General features: G+C 42.4%; 1 protein-coding gene across 5 annotated transcripts in view; it reads left to right on the forward strand.

Annotated features, from left to right (window-relative positions):
• The window catches only part of fbln2 (fibulin 2), a 73,533-nt gene that overhangs the window by 12,421 nt on the left and 44,810 nt on the right, over positions 1-16,302 (forward strand). For all 5 annotated transcript variants that reach the window (XM_078247671.1, XM_078247674.1, XM_078247673.1 and 2 more), the window contains exon 3: positions 15,591-15,714. In XM_078247671.1, the coding sequence (XP_078103797.1) occupies positions 15,591-15,714 (124 nt within the window). The remainder of the gene's footprint in view (positions 1-15,590; positions 15,715-16,302) is intronic.

The raw sequence follows: 16,302 nt of genomic DNA on the forward strand, positions 1-16,302 counted from the left end.
CACATAGGAACATAGCAGAGAACTTATCAACCATGATCGCATGCAGGACACAAACTAAGACTACAAATCAGGGGCGTCCAGCTTGACTCGCCGCCTCTCGAAAACTCGTGAAAATCAGATGAATGAAAACAGACCGGTGTCAATCTAAAATGAAGGCAGATTCAGCAACTGCAGCGTATTTCACGTATAAAATGTTTTCAGAACCACATTTAGGTGAACTATTTTTATAAACTGAGCAAAAGTTTCAAAAGGAGCCGCCATGTTGGTTTGTTTTGAAATCTGGGAGCCCACAAATGAAGCGTTCGTCCAATCAGCTGCCGCCATCGCGGTTGCAGGAGGGTGTAACCTTTTATCTTTGCTTGTCAGTGGTCATTGAAGAGAAATTGATTCGCCCATCAAGTGGCCAATGCTGGGAAAAGGGGCGATCCCTGCTTTCACAAAACGCCCCAGTGGACGCGTACCATGAGAATATCAACTAATAATTATTGGTGCATTAAAAATAATGTTGGATTACTATTCCTTATTGCTTGGATGGTTTTTGGTGTAATGCATATGTAAGTATGTACTTAAAACAAAAACAAAAACAAACAATGAAGCATTTAAAAACTGGTTTGAATGTCATTAAGCATGGCAATGGTCGAAGCTTCGAAGCAGTAAGCCCTAGACTTAGACTTAACATGCCAAATATGGCAAGTATATTCAATTTTTACCCAGAACTTTATTCTTAGCAGGAAGGGAAAAACTGACCCCATAATAGGAGTGGGCATTAGGGAATAGAGAATTTAATTAAGTTCAGTATAGTAATAGAAACTCTTTCTCGTGTTTGTGTGCGAGACAACGTAGAAAACGTACTTGGCATTTAGAGGAAAACAGCAGTGTTTGCCTGTTGCAGTGACACATTCCAGGAATAGTCATTTACTGCAATGAATAAACTCAGCCCCACTGCGGCAGGCACATCCAAAACAAACACACATCAGTTTCTTCCAGATGGTCGTGTAATCATCTCTCATTATATGAAATGATTTCAATGCAGCACTTTGTTTTGAACTTTTAGATCATTCATCCGCTCTTTCTGCTCTCTCAAACAAAGCAGTTTTCTAGTTTTCAGCTTCATTGGATCTATATAGCTTGAGATGACTTTGATGATTTTCCATTCCAGGATTATGTGCTTATTTGGGTTTAGGATGCTCCACAATTTCATGGGTTTAAGAAGTCAATTAAATACAATTTCAACACATTATCATAGAGAACTAATCCTGACCTCACACCTGAGCTAGGTTCTGTAATTCAATGAAATATCTCATCGAGGCTTTCTTTCTTCAGTCTTTCAGACACATTTTCCTGGGGTTTTCTATCTATTCCAGGTCAAACGGTACATATATTCATCCCACATCGTTTGGCGGAGGACGTTCTGTTCTGTACGTGTCTTTCTGCAGTTTGGTACCTGAACAAAACATGTCAGTGAGACCGTTTTCGTCTGTTAATCAGGTTAGGTGTCAGGTGTTGTCAGTTTTGCAAATGAGGAACAAGAGCTGGAAGAGCCTCTGATGCCATTTAGATATATTGTTTGGGAGCATTATGGTTTTCCAGTAAGTTACAGCATCAGTAGACGAGGAGTGGCTGAGAAATGTTGGGTTTGTCTTATGAAAACTAAAACTAAACTAATTTTGCCTTTTATCAACTTGGACCCTATTTTCCCAAGCATTGGTGTCCAAGTGACTAATGTGAACAAAAATATTTGAAATTGAGCCAGTATTGAGCGAGAACGCTGTAACCGGCAGCCGCCAACCGGGCTGAAATGTAATCAGATAGGGCAAATGGCTTTTCATAGTTCTATTTTGTTTCTGTCGATTCTGTTTCAGGTTAGACAAAAAGCACCTTACACTTTAAGAAAAAGGTCTGTCTCTGTAGGTATCCTTTCCGTAATGTTGTCAGACACTTAGAATAATAATTTGAGCATGTGAGTGTTAAATCCATCACTTTCAGTGGAAGTAAATTAAAAGTGCACAATTACCCATTAATGTTACATTGTAGCTTGTCTCGCAGCCGCAGCCGCAGCGGTCTCGCTTAATACTGGATCTATTTCAAAGATTGTTATCATCAGTCACTTAGACACAAAACCATTGGAAAAAAGAGTCCAGTTACCCTTTAATGCAGAGGTTTTCAAAGATACTGCTGCAGTGAAGTGTGTAAGTCTATGAAAAGAAGTCCTTTTGGGCCAGAGGGCATCACGTGACAGGCTGGGAGTTGCAATTTGGAGTTGCAAATGTTGCAATTCCAACATTTGGCCGCTATGTTCAATTTGCTTTAAAAGGCCGGCACACATCATACAAAGATTGATCTTTGCCAGATCAAGCTATTGAGGTAAAGAGGAAAACCTTTAAATGAAGTCAGTGAGGCTCAGCAGATGGCACAAATCATCAGGCTCTCTAATAGTGTTGCCGCCAGTATTGCCTTGACCGAGGCCGAGTGTCAGTAACTCGAAGGCAAACAGACCAAAGGGACACAATCCCAGTTATTTACGATGTCAGTGGAAGCTACATCTGATTAGTAGCTCCAAGATAAACGACCCACAGGTGTTCTACGTCTGCGCTGTCTCCCCCAAGCACAAGATCTTCAAGTGCCTTGAGGTTGTTTTTCTCATTTGAAGCCTTCTATGAAAGCAGTCTTCCATGTGATAGATGGTGTTATTGGCTCCCCCCCTTGTTTTTTCTTCTCCCTCTCTGCCTATCTAAGGTGCACCTGATTGGGCCATTAGTGGGTGGCCCCGCCTCCTGGGAGGCTGGGAGACAGGGATCTCTCTCAGTCAGACTGAAGTCTGTTCCTGTTGCTTTCCTTCTGTTATGTTTATTTCTTTTGAGGACGGAGGTCTGGTAGTCTAGTTTTCGCAGCTTTGTTTCTTTATTAGTTTAGACACAATTTTGATAGTTTAGAGGGGGGGGGGAGTTCTGGGCCCTTTGAGGGTTGGCCCAGGCTTCTTCCCTTCTTTTGTTATTTTTGGCCAGACCTCCAGACTCCCATAGTTTTGGTAAAATCTTAATTTATGTGAATACAATTACTTTACTTTAAAGTGCCCATATTATGGAAAAAAAAAAAAAAAAAAATTCTGGGATTTATTTTGAATGTGTCCTGCCTTCAGTCTGCGGGTGAGCTGTTCAAAATCTGCACGGCTTTCTACGTCACTAGCCGAGACGAGGGGGCTAAACCATGCTAGCGGTTAGCCCCCTCGTTCTCAATGGCAAAACACTGCTACAACACATATTAGTTCACCATAATCTACAAAAGAACTACTTCCATGTCCCTGTTCTGCAGGTATTCCACGCAAAGTTGGAAGTGCGCCCTCGTTTAGAAGAAGTCTCCCGGCTATTCCTGCCTTGTACTACTGAAGTTGGAGAAACAGCTAGCTGATGTAATCCTTACCTAGCTACTGAGCATGTGCGAATCCCAACAGATCTTACAGAAGTGAGATGTCTCACTATGTAGCTAAAACAAAGACCTGAACACACAGGGTGAAAAGAGGAGCTGCAGCAATGTGCAGTACAACAAAAATATGGTGTTTTTTGAAAATTAAATTTTAATAATTTATAGTCTTTATTGATCCCCAATGGGGAAATTACAATTTACACTCAGGTCCTTGTACATGCACTAATGGAGAGATGTCAGAGTGAATGGGCTGCAACTGCTGAACAGGCACCCTGAGAGGGTTTGGTGCCTTGCTCCTTGCTCAGGAGGTGAATACCAGTCCACCTCCATATTTCGGTCTGTACGGGGACCACCCCCCAAAACCATGTAAACCTATTCTGGTACAACCTCAAAACACAATTATGAACCTGGAAATGTGCATAATATGGGCACTTTAACTAATCCTCGGGTAAGGTGTTCTTTAATATGTTGATGGTCATCGTTAAGTTGAGTTTGTTTGTTGTGGCCGTAACAGATGGACTGTTTCTGTTGTTGCCTTGGGGAGTCAGTATGACCCCTTTGAACCTCAACAGTTCCTGCTGTACCTGGATAATACCGCTGTTACGAAGGTCCGCTCCTCTGCACACTCCCGCCCCGGTGTCAGCCCGACCTACTGTATGACCCCAATCACCCAAATAATACCGCATCCTCTGCAGCTAACCTTATAGGCCGCACAGATGACTACCGAGAAATATGGGCCCCTGAAGGTTTCACATTGCAGTATGCTGGTGTTGTACTGTAGTGCGTGGTGCACGAGCCAAAAGGTTGTGCCAATGTTTAAATAGTGCTCCAGAAAAAAAAAAAACCTGATCCTAGCTTGGACCGATCCTATTTGTATCATTGTAAGAACACCGTACTTCCGTATTTCCACTGCCTCCAGCATTTCTCCTCGGCTCTAAATGGAATGAAGCTCAGCTCTGAGTGGAAGATCAGAGACGGTTTTTTGTTGCCATCGTTATTCCCTACAATTTAGAGAACTTCTTTTAAGATGTCAGCATTAAAAGCAACTGTCATAGATATCGGGAATAATGGATGATAATGATTCTCATCTGCTGTTATATTTCTGGTATATAATTCAGCTTGGTGGCTTTCTTTTACATATCTTAAGTGGATCTGTGAAAGCTTTCGCCTAACGCCGTGCTATCTTTTTTTTTTGTCAGAGCCATTGTGCTCTGTGGCAGGAAGCAAACCGTCTAAATAAAGCGGATGATGATGTAGAGTGGGTCCCTCATCTGTCACCAGGGTTGTTTGTCCTTATCTCTGACTGTGGAGAAATAGCTAGGCCATGCGCACGGGCTGCATATTTTTGTTATGACCCCAGTCACGTTGCTTTTAATGCCAGCTGTAAAGTGGAACATCAAACAGCTAATCATGTGAAAAAACCAAGGGGGTAAGCCTCTCCACCAAGCCATCACCTCCTGTTAGCATCCCATTGACTGCCATTCATTTTGGAGCCACTTTTAAAGCGAATAACTTTACATCTGAAGCGTTTAAATTTGTCCGTTGTTTATTTCTAAAGAAACACGACAATGTATAAAAGGCTCCATTACCTTGTACCTCACGTTATGGCTCCAACCACGAGACTTACTGTCTCATAGTAGAGGAATTACCGTATAGTACAGGAGAAGCTCGCAGGAAATTTGGACTTCCATTAGCTGTTTAATTACTATTGTTAACTAGCATGTTAGTTAGCAATAATTAGCCTGTGTCCATGTTATCTCCTTACATAGACCTACGCTCTCCGTCTCTGCTAGATTGGGAATGATTGAGATTTCTCTTGGCACAGCTACCAGAAGACTTCGTCGTCTCTCTCAGTTGGAGGCTGCTCAGTAACGCTCAGCCATCACCGGAAAAGTGCTTCTAATATCCTTCACTGGTCTCCGTCCAGAGACACGGGATCTGTTGGTCCAGTTTATATGCTGTTAATGGAAAAAACTGCATTTCTTTTTGTTTGTTGGACTTCAGCGTGAGACAAGTACTTGGATGCACTGCTGTCGAGTACAACAAAAATCTTTGTTTCTTCTTGAAGAGAAGTGGAGGTAATTACAGAAACTAATCGTAATCAAGGCAACAGTCCCTTTTGTAATAACCGTTTTGGAGGAGAGCATGGGGAACATGTTTTGCTGCCAAAGGAGTCTGAACTGAAGGAGGAATCAATATGAGACAAAAAAAAAAATGAATATACTGTGATATACACCGTTAGACCATGCCACCACAACAGATAAGTGAAAAAAAAATGTAGCTTTGTAGTTTGGGTGAACCGACCCTTTAAACCTTTGCTATCAAGAGCACATATTATAGCTCACCATACATATGTACACTGAAAAGTGCTATCTAGTTTGTTTGTAACCTGTGTAATCTGATTTCATTGCCAAAAGGAATCAAGCCTGCCCATTCAAATATAGATGTGAGAATACTATACTTCACTGTGCAGTGGAGGTACTTAACATACAGAATTTAAAATTGACTTAGTAACCCAGGTGGCATTTCACAGACGCTGAAAGGAAAATGTTGAGGAATTAGGCACTGCACCAAAGGGCCTCACAACTCTCCATGAATTCTGAATCATTTCATAACATTGCAAAAGTCTTTGTAAAGCAGCTGTGGAAAGTCATTCGTATGGATATCAGGCAGAAACTGTATGTTGATTGTAGTTTAATAGCAGTATGGATGAGTAGTCTGATGTATTTTGATTACGGTCTGTTTTTTTACTACCTCATAGCTTAAAAATGTCTTCAACGTTCTGCACGCCAAGCTAGCGCTAACTTTAGCTGGTAACTTAAGGAAAAGTCTGCCGATTTTCACGAACAGCGCCAGTGCTTGAAGGTCCGCGTTTAGTGCCGGCAAAGCTCCGCAGGATGACTCGCTTCTCAAGGGTTAAAAACTGACGACTTCCCCTTTCGGACGCAGCGACGGCGGCTCTGCAAAATAGTCTCAGGAAGGAATTTGTTTTGATGGAACATTTGCACCCTGCAAAAGAAAATGCAACATAAAATATTAACTGAACTGTTCACACAGTACAGTAACGTGAGCTATTTAAATTAGCTATGGATACATGGTTAAACGTCATTGGCTCTTACCAGTGTATCACCGAGTGTATTTTGTCCACAGCAATCCCACCAATCTGTCCCAAAAGGTCCCACTTAGAGAGGAAATGCCCTAAACATATTACTTGTAAATCTTTACAATCATTCCCCGAAAGAACCAAGCAGGCCTGCCTTGTTGCAGGGTGTCAGGCTTTATCCCGGAAATGTACTTCCGTTGATCCAGACTATTCCGGCTGTGATCACAGGCTATAGACTGTCAGTGTAAATCCAGTACAAGCGACAGGTGTTTCCAACGCTAAAACCTGCTCTAACTGGCAGATGTGGCCTCTGGCAGGAGGCTGCGGTCCATCTGGACCAAAACCTCACGCCATAAAAATAGCTGACTGAATAGCAAGTTTCCAGCGGCACCTGAGCAACATTCCGGAAGTGGAATGTCGTGGATATAGGCTATGTATGAGCCAATCACCAAGGCAAATTCCACCTAGGGTAACTACTGTGGCAATAAACTCCTTTCTGATTTTCTGATTCTGAGAGGTTGATTTGAAAGAGAGTCTTGCTTTGTGTTTCCAGGAGGACAGCTCCCTAAAACTCTGCTTTCAAGACCATGTCTGGTCCACAGCTCAGATCTAATGCAGACTGCTGCTGCTACTGCTGGATTCTTACCAGAAACATCCTGTCTGATGTGTGCAGCATTGAGCATAATGAAGTGTAACAGGGAGAGGATGTCCCAGAATATATATAGGAAATTACTCATTACTTTCATCTTATGTGACTACGTCTGGAGTTTATAAACCATTCCAATGTGCTTATGAACCCTGTTAGCATGCTGGCATGGTAGCATTTTACAACATTTGTACATTTAAAGCTAAATCAGATGCAGACCTTTTAACTTTTCATCCTTACCAAAACAGCTAAATAAAGTTCTGAGGCCAAATTTAGGACATTGACTTGGATTTGGTGTTTGAGGCGCCCTGCTGTCTCACATTTGGAAATAACAACATCAGCCAAGATTTCTCACAAGGTGGCTGGAGCTGGGCCCAGGGTGCCGCTGTGGAAAGGCTGCTGTTGACGGGTGTCTAGGGCTGATAGATTGCCAGACATGAAAAGGTTCTGACTGGTGGTGGGAGGCCGGATGGGCACGCTGGGCATTGCAGGAGATTACCATTTCTAGGCAAAGACCAATAATTGTTGAGAGCAAAAAAAAAACACAAAGCCGCTAGTTCTGATGTTTCAGAAACAGGAGGCAAAAGGGTCAGTGGAAAATACTGTGGCTCTGGCTTTGCCCCTGATGAAGGCAGAGTGTGAGACAAAGAGAAGGCAGTGCTGTACTATACAGGCCTTTTTTTTTCTCTATTTTAGTAAAACCACATATTTCAGGGACTGCCTTGACTCCGTGTAAGGACAGTCCTTTCAAGCCTACAATCCATTATATTCCCATCTGCTTTACAGATGAGACCCTGGGGGGGGTGGGCTGAGTGTGAAGAAAGGCAGAGAAAAAATATAGATGATACATGCATTTTGCTGTGCTCATGTTAAAACCTTGTATGGATTCAGAAAATTCAACAGTCCTTAGACTGATCTTCTAAAAGCGTGACTAAAAACAAGACAATTGGTCAGGGACCAGGTGACGTTGTAGTTAACAATGCACTGATCCACTGGCTATTTGTACAGGAAATGTTGTTTTAAAGCAACATTAGAAGCGATCTTTATGTCTGTCCGGCCTAAAAGTTAAAAAGTGGCCCGTTTGCCAAATTCAATGGGTGTGATCTCTTGCTGGAACTGTTTCCACTCACTGGAAACAGAAAGGTCGAGTCTATTTACCATTTGCAGTCGGAAACACATTGAAAGTTAGTGAGTGAAATGTGTGAACATTAGGGTTGGGTACCGTTCACATTTTTATCGGTACCGATACAGGTACCTGATACCCAACGGTACCTTTTTTTTTTTTTGGTACTTTCCCTCTGTAATAACAAAAAATAATTTCAGTTGTAAAAACCAATTCCAAACCTACTTATCCTATTTACTTAGAACATTATATTATTTATTTACAACATTTTACACTCAAAACAAAATGAAAAATAAAACACCTCCCTCTCCCCTCGCAAACCCTAACCCTACAACCTATTAAATCTAATCATTTTTTCATTTCTTACTCACTGTAACTTTTATTCTTGTATTTGAATATTGTTCTATTTTAGTAGAATTTTTACTTTCATTTTCATGGTCGTTAATGTTTTATGGAAAGCACTTCTGTACACTGTAGAAATAAAGTAGCCTAGCCTCACAACCTCAGCCTGTCAGTCAGTCACCAGGGCTTAGATACTGGTGTGCCTGCTTGTCTCTATAGGACGTTAAAAGGTCAACAGCACCGCGACTGCTTCCGCCTCGCGATTAATATCATATCGCAGCGAACGGTGTCTGCGTGAAGTTTTGAAAAGTGTAACCTCACTTGCAACCACTTTATCGGCATTGCCGTGACTCACTGTGACTTAAAGTAAATGAGCACGATTTGTACAGTTTATGGATACCTGAACCTCACCCAACCCAGCCAAACTAGATTGAAGCTATATTTATGCTGAATGAGTTCAATGACTAAAATCAATAGTGACCCTTACACAAGAAAGACAAGTATTTCATTACAGAGCAATGACAGGAAACACGTTTCAACTTAGTTAATAAACTGTAATAAACTGAAATGACTTGGTTTGGTTTTAACGGTCATCATTGATCAGTGCTCTGTCGATCTCAATCTACTACTCGGATGAGAGGAGGGGCTCCAGATAGTTTCCATTGTGGTTATACTGGGCGTGAAATGTAAAATACTTTGAATTGCATTGTGGCGACTTGAGCTCTAATATGCCACTGGATATTTAAGAATATTCCTGCCAGGATGCTGCATTGTATTAATTGTAACATTTTGACAGTCTTCCCATATTGTTGTGGAGCACGAGTGAGTCAGTTCCACTCTGTCTGGTTTATTTGTTCAGAAAGCATATTGATGAATGACCGTGTTTCTATGTGGGCGACAAAAGCTTGCGACTGTGCCAGAGCAGTGGGAGCTGAGGCAGTTAGCATCCTTGCATTGTTCTAAGCCATTACTCATTCTGGATTGCTTGGATTAGTATATCCTAAAACCGACACTCCCTGAATGCCTTGAGTGCCTCGTCTGTCCATCCATACTGGCGGCACAAACAAACTCATCGAAACCGAGAGCACTCAGAGGCGGGAAAGATAGAATCCATCATGTTTTGCGCCTGTGAATGTTCAACAGGAACGACTTTTGTTTTTTCGAAAAACAAAACTAGGATGGAGACCGTGTTGTTTTGTCTTGGTCCAGATCTCTTAATGGTCCTCTGTTTGTTCTGATGAACAAATGCAAAAACAGGGCGTCCTTGCCAGTTACAACTGCCCGCTCCAGCTTCTACAGTACATAAACATCCATCCATCCAACCATCCATTCATCCATCTTCAACTGCTTATCCGGGGTCAGGTTTCGGGAGCAGCAGCTCCGTCAGCGGACCCCAAACTTCCCTTTCCTGAGCCACATTATCCAGCTCTGACTGGGGGATCCCGAGGCGTTCCCAGGCCAGGTTGGAGATATAATCTCTGTTCATGGTTGCAATGGCGCTGTGCTAAGCTAAACGCCAAAGAGGGAAAGTTGCAGATTGTCAACCCTTCTGAAGCGAGTCGTCCAGTGGAGATTTACCGGTAGGTAAACGCATACCTCCGGGTACTGGCGCACGTACAGCAGAACAGAAATTCAGCAAACCTTCCCTTAAGTCATCACCTATTGTTAGCGGTAGCTAGCTAGCTCGGTTGGCAGATTGCTGAACAAGACATTTTTAGTTGACGAAATGTTACAATTAACTTTGTAACACCCAAAAACGAGTTCAGGTCTATTTTTCAGGGCCATTTCTGCCTTTATTGGATAGGAAAGCTGAGATATGGAAGGGGGAGAGAGAGAGAGGGGAAGACATGCAGGAAAACCGTCACAGGTCGGACTCGAGCCCTGGACCTTCTGCGTCGAGGAATAAACCTCTGCATATGTGCACCCGCTCTACCAACTGAGCTAACCGGCCACGTTCACATCTATTTTAATGTCCACATTACCATGGTTAGCTTTGCTAAGCCTCTGTCCTGATTGACAGGTCCTAAAGCGTCCCTTGCTTTATCGTCTATTTTAAAATAAATAGGACAACAATTTACAAAATGAACATCAAGAAGACTTGAAAGTAGCGATTGAGACCATAATTACTGAGGTAATAAATCAAGTGAGAAGTAGGGTCATTTTCACATAGACTTCTATAGAAACTGACTTCTTCTTTGGAGCCAGTGGAGACGCCCCCTGCTGGAAATTAAATAGAATACAGGTTTAAGGAGCTCCACTTTTCAGGCCCAGAGGCTTCATCCATTATTTTTAGAGTCTATGGGTGTGAGACGGGTTTGTGTTTGGCCAGACGAGCGAGCAGTGTGAGGCCAGGCTAATCAGTCCAGACAAACCCCATGGGAGCTCCCTAAGTGAACGGATGTCTCTCAGTTTTAGTCTGTCTGCTACATAACAGGCCAGTGTAGGGGAGAGGCAGTGCTGCCATCGTTTCAACCATGTTGAGTCTTTCAACAATAGCTATTGACAAAGGGGTAAGCTATAAATATACTCTATGCGCCTTTTTCCATTTTTTTCTCAGGTAATTAGTAGGCTCCTCCTGAGTGTTAAGCCGCATCTGACCCTCCGGCTGAACCTCATGTTTGGCCTTTGGCAAGCACTTCTTGAACATACTTCACATAACAGTGAGGAATGACACTGGTTCCAACTTTTCCATTTAGTGTCAGTGTGAAATAATGAACCTGCGCCCTAGTTTTCTTTTCTTCTGTACAAAAATCAGACTGGCATGATGTTTTCACTTCCTGAAAACATCCAGAGGATCTATGAAAAGTAAACCAATTATACCTGTTGTATTTATTCATCTGTCCTCAGAACCGCAGGACACATACTGTACTTTAAACCTTACCTTGCTTGGTGGCGGGATTAGAGCCAAATCTCACAGATTGCAGTGAGACTTATCAGCTGAAAGTCTTTTAAAAGTAGGTTCTCAACAAGGACATGGATTCTAAGAGAATAATGTTTTACAGAGGTAAAATAAAAAGTTGCTTTTACTCTCAAGCATCTTGTTCTCACAGTGCTTATGAATTATGCACAGTAAGCCACATACAGCCTTAGCTTTAAATGATTGCTACTGAGCTTTAAAGGAACTGGGGATGAAACTGAATGCAGCACAGTGAAATAAAATAACTTTCAAAGTGAAGCTCAAAAGCAGAGTTATTTAAGGCCTTCCTGGCTCTGTGGTTCTTTTTTTATCTGAATGTACTCTGTGCAGTATGGGATTAGCATAGTTTAGACGTATTATACCTCGAGGTGAATACAATGGATGTTACACCAAGAAAATAATGCATGCAGGAAACTGCTTAATCTGATCACAATACTTTATTTGACACCCTGTGGGCCAATTCTCTGATGTAACCATTTTTAATTACAAGAAATAAGCTTCATGTTTTATCAGGAATTCTCACAGTATTGAACTCTGCAATGTGTATGTGTATTCATGACTGGACGCTGCTATGCATCAAAACGACATCAGGTTTATTGAGTTTTTTGTGATAAATTAGGTTCATGTCTTCCAAGTTATAAAACAAAACTGCATTTCACAGGAGTGTTAATATAAAGAATATGCAAATGTTGTGTACAGTATAGAAGCCAACGAAAGTTCATTGAGTTGCAAAACATAAGCTCTTCGTGAGTGGCTTTTTCTTCAAAGGGCACAGAGAGAAGTTGGGTGTGTGTATGAGTGCGTGTGCTCGAGCGTTCTGTCACGTTTGTCAGGAAAGGCTTGGACCCAAATGCAGTTAAGAGGTCATTTATTAACAAAAAGAGTCTTACACAAAGTCCTCAGGAAGGTAGCCAGGCAGGAACAAACGGAAAAAAAAACAGAATCCACAACAGAAAAGATCAGCACGGTACACAAAAACAGAATCCACGACAGCACAGAGACAGCAGCCAACAGAAAACACAGCAACAGAATAAAATGATCCGACACCAGACGAAGACAACACAGAGACTAAATAAACCAGGTAATGAGGACTGACAAGGGACAGGTGACACTAGGCTGGGCAAACACAAGGGAGGGAAAACTAAAGACAGGAAGTAAGTTCACTAAGTGTGGCCCTTAGTGAAGTTGAGTTTGACCCCCCTGCTCTACAGATAGAGTAGGTCCAGACCACACTCGATAATTCACAGAGACCCAACAAATTCCCACAAGAGCAAGCATTTGGTGCGACAGCAGCGAGGGAAAACTTAAACAGGCAGAAACCGACCAGGGAGGGAGGGAGAGAGGGAGAGAGGGAGAGAGGGGGAGAGAGAGAGAGCGATATGACTCAGTGGGTATAATGGAATGACATGATGAACAGTGGCAATTATATTAACAGTAAAGATAAAGATAATAGAACTATGACTAAAGGGCCATTCACACCAAGAACGTTAACTATAACGACAACTATAAATATATTGTTTTAAAAATCGTTCCAACTCAAGTGGATGGTGGAGTCCACACAACTATAACGACGACAGTTGAGAACGATATCGTTGGGATAACTTTCAGAGCGATATGATGAACGATAGGAACACTGACAGCCAATCACAATCCATTGAGTTTCGACAACACGGCGGAGAGATTTGTTTAACACAGGTGGTTAGTGGCGTGGCGTGACTTTTCCCCTCGGTGGGGCTACGATCCTTCAGCTCTGTGTGTTTTTGTATTTTTAAACATCAGTACTTTGAAAGTATTTCTCGTGTCACAGAAACACCTGAGAGTGAATCTTGTGTTTTAGATGTGATTACCATACTGTTGGTGCTCTGCACATATCTGACACCACCCGTCTGCTCTCATCCCCGGCTCTATGGAGCTCTGTGCACTGTTTCCTGGAGCAAGCAGCGGTGTCGGCGCCCCGGGGACCGCCGTCAGACTTTTTAGGTTCATAAAATGTACCCAAATTCACAAATATGTAGGATATTACTACAGACATTTCTGTAATCACATGTTGCAATGTCTGCTGTATGTATTATTATCAGCTGGAGCGTGCAGTGCGTGCTTGACATCACTGTTTACAGAACGTTATCGTTCAGCAGTGTGGCTGCTCACATCGTTATAGTTATGGTTACAGTTATAATTAGTGTTGTCAGTTAAACGCGTTATTAACGGCGTTAACGCAGACCCATTTTAACGGCGTCAATGTTTTTATCGCGAGATTAACGTTCTTTTTGGCCTAGCAAACTTTGCAGTTTTTTTCACATGCTGTTGCTACAACTAGTAACGTTAGAAAAACTACAACACCACACCGGATCTAGCTAGACCGGAAACAAAACAACAGGCACGCCGCACACACTTGTTTGGGCTTGCGAGCCGGCCAAAGAGTAGTAGGCTAACGTTACGTTTTGAGTGGATGGCGAGCACGAGACGCCAATAAGATTCTGAATGGAAAGTTTACTTTTAAAAAGTTGCCAAATGGTTCCATGGACCAGACCAAAGTGATCTGTGTGTTTTGTCGTTGTGAACTGAGCTATCATCGCAGCACGTCCAGTCTGAAATACCACTTGATGGCCAAGCACACAGCTGATGGCCAAGCACACGGCTGAAATCCAAGCACACAGCTGATGGCCAAGCACACAGCTGATGGCCAAGCACACAGCTGATGGCCAAGCACACAGCTGATGGCCAAGCACACGGCTAATGCGAATTCTCCGCCCCCTCGTCAAAGCCAGGCGACAAAAGCACAAAGCAAGCCGATCCACTTTTCCATGTTGATAAGAGCATTAAAATGAGAAAAAATAATTGGACAAAAAGAAATCAAGGGACATTTAGAATAGATAAAAATGTGCGATTAATTGCGAGTTAACCATGACATTAATGCGATTAAATATTTTAATCGTTTGACAGCACTAGTTATAATCATAGTTATCGTTCTTGGGGTGGACGGCCCTTAATACTAGTAGTAGTAGTTGCAGTGCAGGGCGTCGAGCAGCAGCTGCAACCACAATCCAGGTGCCACCACAATCCAAGCTTCATGCTCAGCAGTGGGTGAGGGAGGGGGGCATAGAAAGTCAGTGATCACTGTGAAGGCTACCACGTCAGCGGGCCTCTTAAAGTAGACATGGTTCAGCTAATTGGAAGCAAAAAAGCAGGGTTGATTTTTGCTGGTTTAAGCATCAACAGAAATGTGTGGTTTAGAAATATAAAAATTTTATATTCAGCATTTATTCAGCTATGGGGATTTAATGGGTTCCTAGATTAACATAAGTGTTATGCTCATTTCGCTCAGTTGATGACATTGAAACAATACCATTACTCATCTGAATAAGTGGGTGGCAAAGTAGAGATGGTTTTGATGAATTTCCATTACTGGAATTTTATTTTAGTGTTCTTTCACTGAATGACTAACATGGCCAGTTAATGATGACAACTGGGAGCGACCTCTAGCTCACCTGGTAGATTCAACCAGGAGAGTTTGGTGTCTATCCATGTCTTGGAAGTGCTCTAGCTGCCTCTTATCGGACATGGTCTACACAGAAAATGAAAGGGACTTACCTTGAACACCCCAACTAACTCCTTCCACCTTGCTGCCCTGTCGCTTGTGGCAGCCTACAGATTCATAAACACTGAATCCCTGTCATACTTCTTTTTCACAACCCTATTTTTGGACTGCCATTCTACTTGTAAAAAAAATATAAAATAATCTTTTCTCAGACCTGAGTAAAAAAACTATTCCCATCCTAAAATGGGCTACTGTATTCTGGTAACGGGGCTGCTCCTCTTTAGTCAGCTGTTTAAACTTAAAGGTGCCTTTGAGGCCCGGTGCAGTCTACCATATGTTTCTGTATGACTGCTTACTGTATTCACTTCCCTCTTCAGGCGTCTGTCTGTTCCATTCAGTGTAGCTGTGCAGACACAGAGGATTTACTGCTGAACTGTTTTTATTCCATCAGTCTTGTATGTGCTGATGTATGCATACCCGCGTGTCTCTGGGCTGCAGGTCCAGGTGTCTCTGCTGAAGACCTGCTGCAGAGCTGCTGTGCTGCTGGCCAGAAATGGGCCACAGAAAACCACCACTGCAACCACATGCCACTGCTGAACAATGACAAGCACTCCATATGCAGGTAAGTGACCTGGCCTTAGGTGTCAGATTGTAGTGTTAGTTTTACATACAGACAGTTTTGACAGCTGCTTTGGAGGAATATGGATATAACATTTATTTAGTTCCATTGGTTGGATAAAACATAAGTGGGTAGGGATGGGTTCTGAAACCCAGTGCCAATATTGCAACGACAGGTATCTGTGATGCTAATTATCATTACACTTGGCAGCAAGTAACGTAAGCCTACCGTTAGCTAGTAGCTGGCTTAAACACTGTTAAAATGCTGATAGCTAAATGGAGTAAAGTGTGGCTGTATTTCACTGGAAAGGATTCCAACACCGGGACGTACAACAGTCTGCAGCTAAAGACACAGAGGAGACTAGCTGCACTTTGAGACACCATGTCCAACTGCAGGAGTCGAAGTTGTTGGCGAACCAACACCGACAAGACTTAATGGTGCATTCAATTGCAACTCGTAAGCTCATGGTGCATTCAAAGTTATTGTAAAATACCCTTCTGCCATCTAGCGGTTCTTTTTGTATTTTTACTGCAATTGACTGGTGAAATAAGTTATTGTCATTACATTTTAAAGAAATCATTTATATTTGAC

This window comes from Sander vitreus, chromosome 4 (genome assembly GCF_031162955.1).
Source record: "Sander vitreus isolate 19-12246 chromosome 4, sanVit1, whole genome shotgun sequence".
Taxonomy (NCBI): Eukaryota; Metazoa; Chordata; class Actinopteri; order Perciformes; family Percidae; genus Sander; species Sander vitreus.